At 58.0% G+C, this 14,378-nt stretch overlaps 1 protein-coding gene across 1 annotated transcript in view; it reads left to right on the top strand.

Annotated features, from left to right (window-relative positions):
• Sympk (symplekin scaffold protein) overlaps positions 1 to 14,191 on the top strand; it is a 30,352-nt gene extending 16,161 nt beyond the window's left edge. Inside the window, exons 11-27 of the mRNA XM_051207671.1 lie at positions 58 to 208; positions 2,274 to 2,478; positions 3,098 to 3,248; positions 4,981 to 5,216; positions 5,615 to 5,696; positions 5,852 to 5,965; positions 6,631 to 6,778; positions 7,269 to 7,429; positions 8,371 to 8,479; positions 8,736 to 8,836; positions 9,085 to 9,175; positions 9,725 to 9,826; positions 11,991 to 12,178; positions 12,946 to 13,122; positions 13,253 to 13,348; positions 13,596 to 13,943; positions 14,057 to 14,191. Of these exons, the coding sequence (XP_051063628.1) occupies positions 58 to 208; positions 2,274 to 2,478; positions 3,098 to 3,248; positions 4,981 to 5,216; positions 5,615 to 5,696; positions 5,852 to 5,965; positions 6,631 to 6,778; positions 7,269 to 7,429; positions 8,371 to 8,479; positions 8,736 to 8,836; positions 9,085 to 9,175; positions 9,725 to 9,826; positions 11,991 to 12,178; positions 12,946 to 13,122; positions 13,253 to 13,348; positions 13,596 to 13,943; positions 14,057 to 14,185 (2,589 nt within the window). The 3' untranslated portion in view covers positions 14,186 to 14,191. The remainder of the gene's footprint in view (positions 1 to 57; positions 209 to 2,273; positions 2,479 to 3,097; positions 3,249 to 4,980; positions 5,217 to 5,614; positions 5,697 to 5,851; positions 5,966 to 6,630; positions 6,779 to 7,268; positions 7,430 to 8,370; positions 8,480 to 8,735; positions 8,837 to 9,084; positions 9,176 to 9,724; positions 9,827 to 11,990; positions 12,179 to 12,945; positions 13,123 to 13,252; positions 13,349 to 13,595; positions 13,944 to 14,056) is intronic.
• Positions 14,192 to 14,378: the final 187 nt, after the last annotated feature.

Genomic DNA, 14,378 nt, shown 5'->3' with positions numbered 1-14,378 from the left:
TCTGCGTGCTGCCCTAGCCTGAGCCGGCTAAAGGTCCCCTTCCCTGGGCACCTACAGGTCCTCATCAGCATGGTGTACCTGCCTGAGACCATGCCTGCCTCCTTCCAAGCCATCTATACCCCCGTGGAGTCAGCAGGCACCGAAGCCCAGATCAAGCACCTGGCTCGGCTCATGGCCACACAGATGACGGCTGCAGGACTGGGACCTGGTGAGTCTTGTGCTGACCGAGGCCAGGCCTTGGTGCTGGACTCTCCTGGAAAAGCTGTGGAGATGGAGGCCATGCTCCATCTAATGTGTTATCTGTCTCTCATGTGTCCTCATGCGCCATCTAATGTGCTGTCATGTGTCCGTCATTATGCAGAATGCTCAGCGTCTTCAGGTCCTGAGCTTTAAAATCCAACAGATGTCACCTTGAGGTCCAGACTGAACCAGACTCTGCGCTTTGGGGTCTTTCCCTTACATATCAGTGTGTTTTTGTTGTGTGTGTGCCCTCAGGCCAGCAGAGGGTGTCAGGTCTCTTGGAGATGAGGCATCACAGAGGTTATTGGTGTTGAGAGCAAAACTCAGGTCCTTTGCAAGAGCAGCAAGTGCTCTTCATGCCTGAGCCATCTCTGCATCCAGGCTTTTGTCTTCTTTAAGACCAGGTCTTGTGGAACCCGTGCTGGCTTCCAACTTCCCCAGTCTTCCTCCTTGTCTCCTGAGTGCTGGAAATATAGGTGTGAGCCACGCTTGGCACCAGCTTGTTCTTTGAAGCATAAATTACGAACAGTGCCACAAGCACAACTCCAGTGTCAGTGTGGTCTGGGCTTCACAGAGTGTGCATACACTCTTCCCCCACGCCTGGACTCCGCCCCCTCCCTCCTGGACTCCGCCCCCTCCCTCTGGGCCATCGCACCAGTCCTTGTTTCAGGCCTTGTTGTCATGAGCATAGCTTCTGTGAACAGTGGCTTACGAGTCTTTGGTATGCTCAGGTTTTCCCCTGACTGTGCTCCAAGGGATGGCGTTGTCAAGTCACGTGGCCTCTGCCCGAGTGGCACACACCGTTCATCCCAGGAAGTGGAGGCAGTAGGATCAGAGGTCATCCTTGGATGCATAATGAGTTTGAGGACAGCCTGAGGTGCATGAGGCCCTCACTCAAACCCCAAGTGGCTGGTACGACAGCTCAGTGGGTAAAGGTGTTTGCTGTCAAGCTCAGAACCTAGGAACGAGAAAACCCCACACATGCACCTGGCATATGTGTGTGCCTCTCCATACAAATTAAGGTATTTTACAGACAGAAACTGGGGAGAAGGCTCAGTGGGTATGTGCTTGTGTGCCAACATGCTGACTTGTGTTCTGACCCCTGACATCTGCAGAAAAGCTGAGGTGGTGTGCGCCCGTTGTCCCGGCAGTGGGTGAGGGCAGACCCTGGGGGCCTTCCTGGCCAGGTGGTCTTGCTGGAACCAGCTCTGGCTTCCGTGGGTGACCGTGTCTTAAAAATTAAAGTGTGGCTGGTTAGATGGCTCAGCTGCCAAAGGTGCCTGCTGCCACCCCCGATGACCCGGGGCTCATTGAGAGAACCAGCTGCACAAAATTGTCCTCTAATCGCTGTATGCACATACACATGCACAGTACATAAATAAAATGATTAAAAAAAGGAAAGGCTAGGCAGGGTAGCACACTCGTCTAACCTTGGCACTCGGGAGGCAGAGGCAGGCAGATCTCTGAGTTTGAGGCCAGCCTGGTCTACAGAGCGAGTCTAGGCCTGTCAAGATAGCACAGAGAGATCCTGTCTCCATAAAAAAGAGTAGAGCTGGGCAGTGGTGGCGCACACTTTTAATCCCAGCACTTGGGAGGCAGAGGCAGAGGCAGGTGGATCTCTCTGAGTTCAAGGCCAGCCTGGTCTATAGAGGGAGTTCTAGGACAGCCAGAGCCACACACAAAGAAATCCCGTTTTGAAAAAAACAAAAAACAAAACACACACAAAGTAGAGGTAAAGGAAGTTACAAATCCACCTCTCGCTTCCATGTGTGTACACAGTCTAGCACACTACCTACATATGTCACACACACATACACACATATGTCACACAGATATAAACTTAAGAGAGCTTGCTTGTGACATATCTCAGTTGGCTGCGGCATTGGCTGTACCTCCAGGAATGAAGCCTTCTAGCTGGATCCGTGGCTCATGTCGCTAGGTGGGCTACACGGTGGGTGCAGTGCATGCATGGCAGAGCCTGGGGTGCAGGCGCTGGAGCGGAGGGTGCTATGGCTGCCTTTGCCTCCTCTCAGGTGTGGAGCAGACAAAGCATTGCAAGGAAGAGCCCAAGGAGGAGAAGGTAGTGAAGCCTGAGAGTGTCCTGATCAAGCGGCGCCTGTCAGCGCAGGGCCAGGCCATCTCTGTGGTGGGCTCTCTGAGCTCCATGTCCCCCTTGGAGGAGGAGGCACCCCAGGCCAAGAGGAGGCCCGAACCTATCATCCCAGTCACACAGCCACGGTGAGCCCTCTTCTAGTCGGGACCTGGGTTCCGCCCTGTGAGCCTGCCCTGTGGCAGGCATGAGTAAGGCGGGCAGCGGGCTGGACCAGGTTCCCCTCTACTTCAGAGTCAGTGCGGGACCGCCAGGCTCTTCGGGTTTCTGCAGCCACATCTCCTGTGTCCGCCATACGTGGGAGGATGGTGGCATCTTTCTCACAGATGGAGTCGCTAGGTTAGGGAAGTCTTGGTGCCACAAGCCCCGGTGGCGGTGAGGCAGGAGGGGCTCCTAGTGATCGTCACCTTATCCCAAATCAGTCTCGACCGCACCTGACATCAGGGTTGGCTGCTCCCTTGCCGCCCTTGCCCCTCCCCTTTCATCTCCCCACCCACAGCAAGCCCCATCCAGCGTCTTTGTGCTGCTCTTGCCTCTCTGAGCCCTTGTGTCCCTGCCGTTCTCACGGGAAAGAGTCACGCTTGCTTCCTCACTGTCTTGGGCTGTGCTGAGCCTCACTGGCAAAGAATTCACAGCTGGAGAGGGGCTGTGTGCTCTCTATGATCCAGTCCCTGAGCCAGGGCCACCACACAGACTGGGCTGCAAAAAGCTTGCCAAGTCACCGTCCTTGTCCCTGCCCTCACGTAGGCTGGCGGGTGCTGGTGGGCGCAAGAAGATCTTCCGTCTGAGTGACGTGCTGAAGCCGCTAACGGATGCCCAGGTGGAAGCCATGAAACTGGGAGCTGTGAAGAGGATCCTGAGGGCCGAGAAGGCTGTGGCCTGCAGTGGGGCCGCGCAGGTGTGCCCTGGCTTGGTGACGAGTCCCTGTGGCTGCACCCGCAAGATGGGTGGGGGCTGGGGTGCAGCCCTGCATGGGGCTGGGGTGCAGGGCTGGTGCGTAGTGGCCACATTTCTTAGCAGTGATTTTTTTTAAATGTGTTTAATTTGTGTGTGTGCGCGTGCGTGCCTGCTGCCTGCCTGCCTGCATGGATTTATGTGCACTGTGTGTGTGCAGGAGCCCACAGAGGCCAGAAGAGGGTAGCAGATTCCCTGGGACTGTAGTTACAGGGAGTGTGAGCCACCACCATGGGTGCTCGAAACCAAACTCAAGTTCCCTGTAAGAGTAGCCAGTACTCTTGACCGTTGAACATCTTTCCAGCCTTTATTTTCTATGATGTTTTTGTTTGTTGTTGTTTTGGGTTTTTCAAGACAGGATTTCTCTCTGTAGCCTTGGATGTCTTGGAACTCAGCTTTGGAGACTCACAGAGATCCACTTGCCTCTGCCTCCCAAATTCTGGGATTAAAGGCGTGGGCCATCATTTTAAGTGTGTGTGTGTGTGTGTGTGTGTGTGTGTGTGTGTGTGTGTGTGTGGGTGGTTTGATGTGGACACTTTATTATCACTGCACCTAGCCTGCGCAGAGGCCATGGCTTTCATCCCCAGTGCCTCAAAAGATTGTTCTGGACGACACACACACCATGCACTCTTTCTTGGTTGTCACTCACATCCTGTCCATGCCTAGTGGTGACAAAAAGAATCTTAAGGGTCTTTTCCAGCACACTGAAGTGCCTGGTTGCTACAGTTAGTCCTGAGAGCTTGGGTGGTTTGGTGACAGATGATCGTTTGCTTCTTCCTCACCCACTGCCACACAGTGTCACACTGCTGTGTTTATGCTCCATGCTGCCTTTGTGGGCGGGCGGGTGAGTGGGTGAGTGAGTGGGTGAGTGAGTGGGTGAATGAGTGGGTGAGTGAGTGGGTGGGTGGGTGAGTGGGTGAGTGAGTGGGCGGGTGAGTGAGTGAGTGGGTGGGTGGGTGAGTGGGTGAGTGAGTGGGCGGGTGAGTGAGTGAGTGAGTGGGCGGGTGAGTGAGTGAGTGGGCGGGTGAGTGAGTGAGTGGGTGAGTGAGTGAATGGGTGAGTGAGTGGGTGAATGAGTGAGTGAGTGAGTGAGTGGGTGAGTGAGTGAATGGGTGAGTGAGTGAGTGAGTGAGTGGGTGAGTGAGTGAATGGGTGAGTGAGTGGGTGAATGAGTGAGTGAGTGAGTGAATGAGTGAGTGGGTGAGTGAGTGGGTGAGTGAGTGAGTGAGTAGGTGAGTGAGTGAATGGGTGAGTGAGTGGGTGAATGAGTGAGTGAGTGAGTGGGTGAGTGAATGAATGAGTGGGTGGGTGAGTGAGTGGGTGAGTGAATGAGTGAGTGAATGGGTGAGTGAGTGGGTGGGTGGGTGAGTGAGTGGGTGGGTGAGTGGGTGGGTGGGTGAGTGAGTGAATGAGTGAATGGGTGGGTGGGTGGGTAGGTGGGTGAGTGAGTGGGTGGATGGGTGAGTGAATGATTTGGTTTTCTAGATAAGGTCTCACTCTCCAGGCTGGCCTTGAACTTGAGCAGTCTGGGAGCTGGGGTTGTAGATGTCACCCACTATATCCACATTAAATGGTGTTTACACTGGGGTCCCTGAACCTGGTGGCAGAAGTGCAAGGCATAATTGAATGGTCCCAGTGGCTCCGCCATGCCAATCCACTCGCTTACCTACCCGCAGGTGCGCATCAAGATTCTGGCCAGCCTTGTGACACAGTTCGACTCTGGGCTCAAGGCAGAGGTGCTGTCCTTCATCCTGGAAGATGTCCGGGGCCGCCTGGACCTGGCTTTCGCCTGGCTCTACCAGGAGTACAATGCCTACCTAGCAGCAGGGGCTTCAGGCACTCTGGACAAGTATGAGGACTGCCTCATCCGCCTGCTCTCTGGCCTGCAGGAGAAACCGGACCAGAAGGATGGGTGAGGGCTTGGCCGTGAGCCTCTCCCCTCCTGTGTCCCACTTGCCCTTTGATTCTTACAGAAACATGCACAGACCATGCTGGAGGGGGTTGGGGTAATGTTCATCAGGCTTACTCCTGGCTCTGCTACTTGGTCTGGGTGGTCTGTGGCCCTCTGGCCTTCTGGTTCCCATCTGTGCTACCGGTTCCCAGGATGGGACAGTGGCTTGGTGGTAGAGCACATCCCTAGCACACAGGAAGCCCTGGGTTCCATTCCTAGTCGTAGCAAAAGGAAGAAAGCCTCAGATAGGGAGCGTCTCCCACCATGTAAGCCAGTCTGAGCCTCTGGACCCAGGGGCCACTGGGGTGCAGGCTGCCTTGCTGCACTTCTTCAGCAAGACCTGTGTCTTTGTTGGGCAGGGTCTTCACCAAGGTGGTATTGGAGGCCCCGCTGATCACAGAGAGTGCCTTGGAGGTGATACGCAAGTACTGTGAGGATGAGGTGAGCAGGCTGCAGCTGAAGCAGGAAGGCTCTCAGGATGTGCAGTGTGGGCCTGGAGGCGGGGGTGGCTAGAGGGCCCGGTCAGTCCTGGGGACTTGGTTTGAGAGAAGGAGGAGTCCAGAGCAAGACAGGCTGAGCATGTCCGCCTTGTGCAGAGCCGCGCCTACCTGGGCATGTCGACCCTGGGAGACCTGATCTTCAGGCGTCCTTCTCGCCAGTTCCAGTACCTGCACGTGCTCCTCGACCTCAGCTCTCATGAGAAGGACAGGGTGAGCATGTGCCCGTGGCCAGTCAGCCTGGCTTCCCTCTTCCTCATGCTATGACACCACCGTGGGGTCAGGAGCACTGTCCTGACCCTCACAGGAGGGCGGGCCGCTCGTCTCCTCGCTCATGGCGGTGAATGCAGCCTGAGCCAGCAGAGGAGCCCGTGTGGCTGCAGGTAGCATGTTACTACAACATACAGTGCCTGGCACCCGCCTGTGCCACAAGGCATGGAGGTCGGGAAGCTTCCTGAAGGAGGGGACATGTGAATAGCCATAACACATAGGCGCTCTACTCCAGATGAGACCTTGCTACATCTGAAGCGGCCCCGGGACCCGCTCCCCCAGCCTGTTCCAGCCTCCCCCTGGTGGTGCACGACCAGACAGCATGCCATTCGCACCGCACCCCTGGCCCTGGCCCATGCTGAAGACCAGACCCTGACCCCGTGGGTGGCAGAGGGTGTCTGAGTGAAATGAGGCTTACCAGTGACATGTGTTCAGGGCAATGGGCTGCCTGTCCTGCCCAGCGCCAAAGCCAAGGCCACTTGGCAGGGAGGGTCCCTGCTGAGGGATGAAAGTGAGCAAGGCAGGGGGTAGCAAGATAGACTGACATGCGTGTCACTGCTGGCTTGGGCTTCTTTCCATGCCCCCCACGCCACCCATTTTCTCCTCAGGTGCGCTCCCAGGCTCTGCTCTTCATTAAGCGCATGTATGAGAAGGAGCAGCTTCGAGAGTACGTGGAGAAATTCGCCCTCAACTACCTGCAGCTCCTGGTCCACCCCAACCCGCCCTCGGTGCTCTTCGGAGCTGACAAGGACACAGGTTTGGTGCAGGTTCATCTGATTTGTGTCGAACTCCACCCAGCCTACCAGAACGGCTGCTGGGTAGGAGCAGTCAGGGTCGGGACAGACAGACAACTGCAGAGTGAGAAAGCCGAGGACCAGCAGAGCAGCCTGTCCCTTAGCAGAGTCCCAGACCCTACCAAATTACAGGCGGAAGTCCCTGCAGGGGTGTGGGAAGCCCTCCCGGAGAGCGTAGCGGGGGGGGGGGGGGGGGCAGCCAAGTGGGCGGCCCCTTCAGTCCCTGACAGATAGCCAGTGTGAGGACATTTATGTTGAGGCTGTAACTGTGACAGGACTTTGAAGGTACAGGGTTACATTTGCACTGTAGAATGACCTAGCTGCCTTGGGGCGTGGTGTTGGGGGGGGGGTCTGTTCTCTCTCCACGGACTTCACTGAGAAGGCACAGACACCGGGGCCAGGGCTGGGAAGAAAATATAGACCTCTGTTGACACATGGCCTTACCCTGTCAGAGGTGGCCGCGCCCTGGACCGAGGAGACAGTGAAGCAGTGTCTGTATCTCTATCTGGCTCTCCTGCCTCAGAACCACAAGCTGATCCACGAGCTGGCAGCCGTGTACACAGAGGCCATCGCCGACATCAAGCGGACCGTGCTGAGGGTCATTGAGCAGCCGGTGAGGCTCCGGAGCCCCCAACTCCAGACGCTCCCCTCCTCGGGTGTCTGTCTCAGTGGGCACCAAGGGCTGTCGTGTGGGTTCATGGCTTTGGCTTGCGGGGACCCTCAGAGCCTGGAGTGGGCACAGCTGGCTTCACTTCTGCGTTTGCTCTTGTTGTGCCCTGACGTGAAGGGAGCAGGCCAGTCCCCAAGGAGGCCACATTAGCATCTAAGCTCCTGTCACCCTGTCGACTGGCCTTCCCCTGTGCTGTTACCCGAAGTCCTGAGCCACCGGGCCACCTCATGGAAAGCAGTTCAGATGGGTTCCCTGTTGCTGCTGGACTCAGAACCTTTGCTTTTTGTGTTGGCTCTGCTCCAGCTTTGCTTTGTTACTTGAGCGGGTCTCTTTTTCTAGAAATGCTCCTGCCTCAGCCTCCTGTGTGCACAACCCTGTCCTCATCTTTTTTTTATTTTTGTTATTAGGAAAACACCAGGTAGAAATGGAGGGCAAAGGGCATGGTGACGCTCTTGCCTGAGGAGCTGTAGGCCAGTGCTGAGAAAGAAAGTCCTAGGCAGGCTCTGGGGTTGCGTGCCTCGGTGTCCTTCACACTATAGACGAGGATGCCAAGGGCAGCCCGCATACTCCCTGCAGCTGCGGCCCAGGTCTCTGGCCTGCACCCTCAGCCAGGCTGGGGTGACGGTGGCTTCAGGAGGGTGGGCAAGGACCAGGAAAACCTTCCTAGGTATTGCCACACGGGTTGGGCATGTAAGGCTTGGGACACTTGGGTCACTGACCCGCCAGAGAGGAGGACAGCACACAGACGAAGACTCTGAGAGACCCGGAGCCCAGTGACCTTAAGCAGCCCAGCTTGTGCAGCCTCCTCGGATGCTCTGCATAACCTGGTCTTGCCCTGTCCTCAGATGCTCTGCATAACCTGGTCTTGCCCTGTCCTCATCTAGATCCGAGGGATGGGCATGAACTCACCAGAGCTGCTACTGCTGGTGGAAAACTGCCCCAAAGGGGCAGAGACGCTGGTCACCCGCTGTCTGCACAGCCTCACGGACAAAGGTGCCTGGGGCCCTGCTTCCACCCTCCCTCCCACCTGTTCTTCCCCTGCAAGAACTGGAGCTGCCAAGTCCCGAGTGACTGTGCCCTGTGGGCTTCTCCGTCCTTGGGCCTCACTGTAGGAGAAAGCCACGTGAGCTGCATTTAGGCTGGGGAGCCTGCTCTAGCACCACTGCCCGCGCCCACGAAGCCCTCCCCACACGGGCTCTCCTGTCCCCTCCCTGTCACTCCAACTCTGCTTTTCTCTGTCTTCCTGAAGTGCCACCGTCCCCAGAGCTGGTGAAGCGGGTCCGAGACCTGTACCACAAGCGGCTGCCTGATGTGCGCTTCCTCATCCCCGTGCTCAACGGTTTGGAGAAGGTAGGACTGGCGGCCAACCGGCTTCCGCGGTGGATGGGCCAGAGACTGTGAGAACAGGGTCTCAACAGGATTGTGCCCTTAGTGAGTGTTGGGGCCGGTGCGGACGGGAATGAGGTGGGACTGTCCCCAGAGGAAGGCAGCAGCTCTGGGCAGTCAGGGGACGCCCAAAGTTAGAGGCTCCCTGGGGCGAGTGGGTGGGTGGGCGCCATCCGGCCCTTCATCCCCTCTCCCCATCCCTTCCTCCTCAGAAAGAGGTGATCCAGGCCCTGCCCAAGCTCATCAAACTCAACCCCATCGTGGTGAAGGAGGTCTTCAACCGCCTGCTGGGCACCCAGCATGGTAGGTGCTCCCCCCTCCCCCCTGAGAGCCAGGGGCCATTTTGTCCACTGTGGTAAGAAATAAGAAAAAAGTTTGAGGAGGGAAACGTAGCCAGTGATGGGGATGAGTTCCTCATCCTGGTCCCTGTAGCCACGGTCCAGGACACAATGGAAGGGGGTGTGACTCCTCAGTGAGGCTGGCCATCCCTCCCATAGCAGGAGGCCACCTCTGCTAATGGCCTTTCCCCCACTCTTCACCCCAACACAGTGGGACCAGTGAGGCCCTGTCCTGTCCTGCCCTGACCTGTAGCTGCCGTGGTCATGGGCTGTGCTGCTTCAGTCCTAGGGTGGCTGGGCCTGACCCTGCCTTCAGGGTGCACAGCAAGGCAACTCTAACAGGTAGCAGGGAGGAAGACTCCAGGCCACTTCATCCAGTCTCACCCTCTGTCCCCCAGTCCCCATGAAGCAGAGAGTGCCTTATCTGTGTTTACAGTTCCTCCAGCCTGGCCTGAGAGCCACCTCTTGTTGGGGCCTATGTACTATATTCCTCCCCTGTTACCGCCCCCTGCAGGTGAAGGGAACTCGGCCTTATCCCCCCTGAACCCAGGAGAGCTGCTGATTGCATTGCACAACATTGACTCAGTGAAATGTGACATGAAATCTATCATCAAAGGTGAGGCGCCCCTGTTCCCACATGGCCCAGCTCCCATGAACTTGGGGGTGGGCCTCAGTCACCTGCATGGCCCCCTGGACTGAAGACTATCGCCTGCTGCTGTGCCTGCCCCATCTTGGCCTCTGCGCAAGGCACATACACAGCTAGTTGAGCCTTGGCATCACGTGGTTCTTGGGAACGAGGGCCGTCCCTCCCACCCTGTCCTGCGGAGCTCAGGGAAGCAGAGCCCATGGGGAGTCAGAGGCACTCTGCTGGCGTGGCTAGATGCCCGGCCTGAGTTGAGGCGGCAGAGGACCTCCATAGCAGGGGCTTGGTGGCTGTCTGGCAGGCTTCCTCTGTCCCGCTGCCCAAGCATGCCCTCCCTTCATGCCACAAGCCCACTCCTGCCACCCACATGGCTCTTGGTAAGTATGGTGTAGATAGGTCACAGAGTTCACAGAAGCTAGCCGCGTAACACAACCTAAGCCAAAGCGGGCCCAAACCAAGAAGGCCTCTTGCCCATGAGCCTCCCCTGGGAAGACATCACCATCTTCCCCTCTTGCCTCCCTTCCCTCCCTTTCCCAGATACGTCCCAGGAGGGCCCCTGCCTGCCACCCTGTCTCTGCTCACTTTAGTGTGGCTTCCTCTCTGTCCCTCCCTTTCCTCTTCTTCAGGGATTGCTTTCCTGGCCTTCCTCAGTAATCCTTACAGGGGAGGGCTCTGTGAAGATAGGGCAGAGGAGGCTGCAGACCCAGGGAAGGAATCAGGGACAGGTCTCAAAGGTTGTGTTCCAGGGCTGTGGGTCTTAGACTCTCACACAGGAACGAACCTGGAGCCTCAAATGTGCTAGGCTCCAGCACACCCGCGCTTCTTATCTGTTAGATTCAACGGGAACAAGCCCAAGGGTTGTGTGTTCATCACATATTTGTGCATAATGGGGAACACACACACACACACACACACACACACACACACACACACACCATCTTAGATCCAGAAGAGAAGTCCAGTCACAAAGAGGGGAGGAAGGATCCTGCCAAAGTGACAGCGGTGGCCGTTGACACCTTCTCAGCGGGCTGGGCCCTGGCTCCCACAGCTCTCACTGCATCTCACCTGGCTTCTGTGACATCCCCACACAGTGCTGGGCACTCGGTTAGGACGCTGGCAGCCCGATGTAGCCTGCCTGGGACTTGGGGAGGGCTTTCTGAAGTGGGGTCAGGGACGAGGCGATAGTGAGCGGGACCTGGCCAAAGCTAGGACTGAGCAGACGTTCCAGGTGAGGGTGGAAACTGGCTTTGGCCTCATACTTGGGCTGCTGGGTGGGCTCTGGCTTCAGGGCCCATTGGGGAGCAGTGGAGCAGGTCTTCGTAGAGGAGCAGGCACCTCGAGTTCTGGCAGGCCTCTCCTCTGCCCTTCAGCCTGTGCACCTGCTGCAATGTCCTCTCTCTCTGGGCCTCCTCCTTACAGGACCGCCCTCCCCTCCATTGGCCTCTCGGATTTGTGAGGTGGGGAGGGGCTTCCTTCTGGCTCAATAAAGACTTCCTGGTTGACACGCTCATGGCCAGTGGTGTTTGGGAAGGGCTTCAGGGGCAGCTCCTGGGATCTCCCCTTAGCCCAGTTGGCCCTGACATTGCCGCCTGCTCCCAGGAGCCAGACCTCAAGCAAGGCCTGCTTGCTTCAGGGTGACGCCTTTCCACACCCTGTGGGCACTAGTTGGGTCCTCACTCAGCACTGCCTCTTACCCCTCTCCTCCCTTCTGCCCTCCTAAGTGTCCCTTCTCATAGCTGCCTGCACCGTCAGTCACAGACCTCAATGCCTTTGGTCAGCCTTCTAGCAGACACCAACTTTATTCTGGGGATGCTAGGGTGTCAGCAGCTCTTCCCACCCCCCTGAATGGGTTACAGCCACCCTTCTTAGGCCGTGGCAGGGCCCAGGGCTTGTCATCATGCTGTCTCCTGCACTCCCCAGGGCTGTCTTCTGGGAAGAGGTTGGGTGTCCCAGGTGGCACACAGCAGGGTATCCAGGGGTTGGACACACCTATCTCCATCTTCCTGGGGGCAGGACCATCGAACATCCCATAAAGGAAGGGCCTTTGTGATAGGGGTGGAGAAACTGGGGGTGGGGCTCCCACCTAACGGGGGACATCGGGGCAGAGAGGAGAGGCCCACTCTCCGCCTCCTCACAGCCACCAACCTGTGCTTTGCTGAGCGGAATGTGTATACGTCGGAGGTGCTGGCTGTGGTGATGCAGCAGCTGATGGAGCAGAGCCCCCTGCCCATGCTGCTCATGCGGACCGTCATCCAGTCCCTGACCATGTACCCCCGCCTGGGGGGCTTCGTCATGAACATCCTGGCCCGACTCATCATGAAGCAGGTAACCTGCCCGGCAGCGGGCGGCGAGGTGGGCAGATCTCAGCTGCCAGGGTGGCAGGGTCCCGCCTCTGGTCACCTACCTGCCTCTTACAGTATTCCCCTTCCCCTGGCTACAGGTTAGCCAGTGAGAACAGTTCGGGATGGGAGAGGTGTGGGTGCCTCCCATCACCCCGCCCCTGGGCCCGGCAGGCATTAGTTCAACTGGAAACATGAGTCTCTGGGAGCTGGGATCAGGAAGGTTTTGTTGTGTTTTAGTGAGGGTCTTGTCACGTGTGTTCCAGAGTAACCAAGAGCTCAAATCTGTGGTGATCGTGCATCAGGCTTCCTAGTGGTGGGACCGCAACCCTGCAGCACCAGCTTTTAGACCTAGTCTAGTCTGGGAGTGATAATCAGGTTTCCTCCTCCATTCCAAAGCCGGGCTCAGAGCCCAGGCTGTCCCTGTACCAGGTCTGCCAAAGGTCTTTGCACCTCTCATCTATCAAGTGGCTAATGGCGCCAACTAGAGGTGGCTGTGAGGACAACATGAGCTGGGGCTGACCTAGCACTTAGTGCTGTGCTGACCTAGGGACTGGTTGTGGGGTCCCCTCTCCCCTTACCTGGGTCATGTGCTAGTAGTTTCCTAGGTGAGAAAGGCAAGTTCCGGGGCAGGCGGGTATAAGAACCCTGGAACAAGCTGTCAAGAGGTGGCATGTGGGTGGTCGTGGCAGTGTCTGCCGTAAGGAAGTAGCTACTTGGGCCGTCACCTAATGGCCCCCTCCCGCCCCACAGGTGTGGAAGTACCCCAAGGTATGGGAGGGCTTCATCAAGTGTTGCCAGCGCACCAAGCCCCAGAGCTTCCAAGTCATCCTGCAGCTACCTCCGCAGCAGCTTGGCGCGGTCTTTGACAAGTGCCCTGAGCTCCGGGAGCCACTGCTGGCCCACGTGCGCTCCTTCACCCCCCACCAGGTACCTGGGCGGTGGAGCGGAGCAGAGCAGGAGGGATCTGGAGGGTTCGAGTTCTGGGTTACCGGGTGCTGAGAGGTGCCTCTGGCCGGAGCTCTCTACAGCTCTAGCCCCCGCTTTTCCCTTCCCCTAGCAAGCGCATATCCCTAACTCCATCATGACCATCCTGGAGGCCAGCGGCAAACAGGACCCCGAAGTGAAGGAAGCACCTGCAGGGCCCCTGGAAGAGGTGAGGGCAGTATGGCCCACCTGCCTGTCTCTCACCCCAAGAAGCCCGGTTGTTAAACCCACAGCCCCCCAAGATTGCATTCCTGGTAAAGGGCAATGGCTACCCACCCTCTCCTGTGCCCAGATGGAGAGACGGAGAGACTATTCGGTGTGCCCTCCCTGCTTTCTGCAGCTCGGTGGCCTCTGTCTCCTCCGTCCTGGGTGGTGGGGGGGCGCCCTTCCTGAGATGAGTGCCCCTCCCACCCCAGGATGACCTGGAGCCCTTGGCTTTGGCTCCGGCCCCTGCTCCTGCTCCGCGGCCCCCTCAGGACCTCATCGGCCTGCGATTGGCTCAGGAGAAGGCCCTGAAGCGGCAGCTAGAGGAGGAGCAGAAGCTGAAGCCCACAGGCGTGGGAGCGCCCATTGTCTCAGCATCCTCCTCCGTGCCCGTGGTGCCGGCAGCCCGAGCCGGTCCCACCCCAGCTGAGGAGGCCATGGAATACCGGGAGGAGGGTCCGGAGTGCGAGACCCCGGCCATCTTCATCAGCATGGACGATGACTCAGGGCTGGCCGAAACCACACTCCTCGACTCTAGTCTTGAGGGTCCCCTGCTTAAGGTAGGGGGACAGCTAGAGCTGTAGAGGGAGGCTGGAGCGAGCCGGCCCCGCCCCTGGGGCTGAGGGTCCAGCCAGCTCTTGACCCGCTGCCCCTTGCCTTCTCCCGCCACCAGGAGGCAGCAACAGTCGGACCGAGCTCCAAGGATGAGCGGAGCCCCCAGAGCCTCAACCACGCAGTGGAGGAAGCCTTGACGACCTCCAGCCCGGAGGCCAGGGAGCCTGAGAGCAAGGGGGACAGCTGACAGCTGCGGGAGTTTGGGGGGAGGGGCGGGGTGGGCCACCTAGAGCTTTGCCTTAACACAAATAAAGGAGGTGGCGCTCAGGGCGTGGCTGCAGTGTGCTCTCTGCTGTAGACCAGAAACTTCTGAAGTCAGAGCCAGTACTAGGCTGCGCCTGCGCACAGCCAGCTCCCACTCTGCAGGCGCCCCGCGCAGG

This window comes from Phodopus roborovskii, unplaced genomic scaffold (genome assembly GCF_943737965.1).
Source record: "Phodopus roborovskii unplaced genomic scaffold, PHOROB, whole genome shotgun sequence".
In the NCBI taxonomy this organism is placed as follows: Eukaryota; Metazoa; Chordata; class Mammalia; order Rodentia; family Cricetidae; genus Phodopus; species Phodopus roborovskii.
The sequence above is the reverse complement of the archived record's forward strand: the minus strand, read 5'-3'. Positions and strand labels throughout refer to the sequence as shown.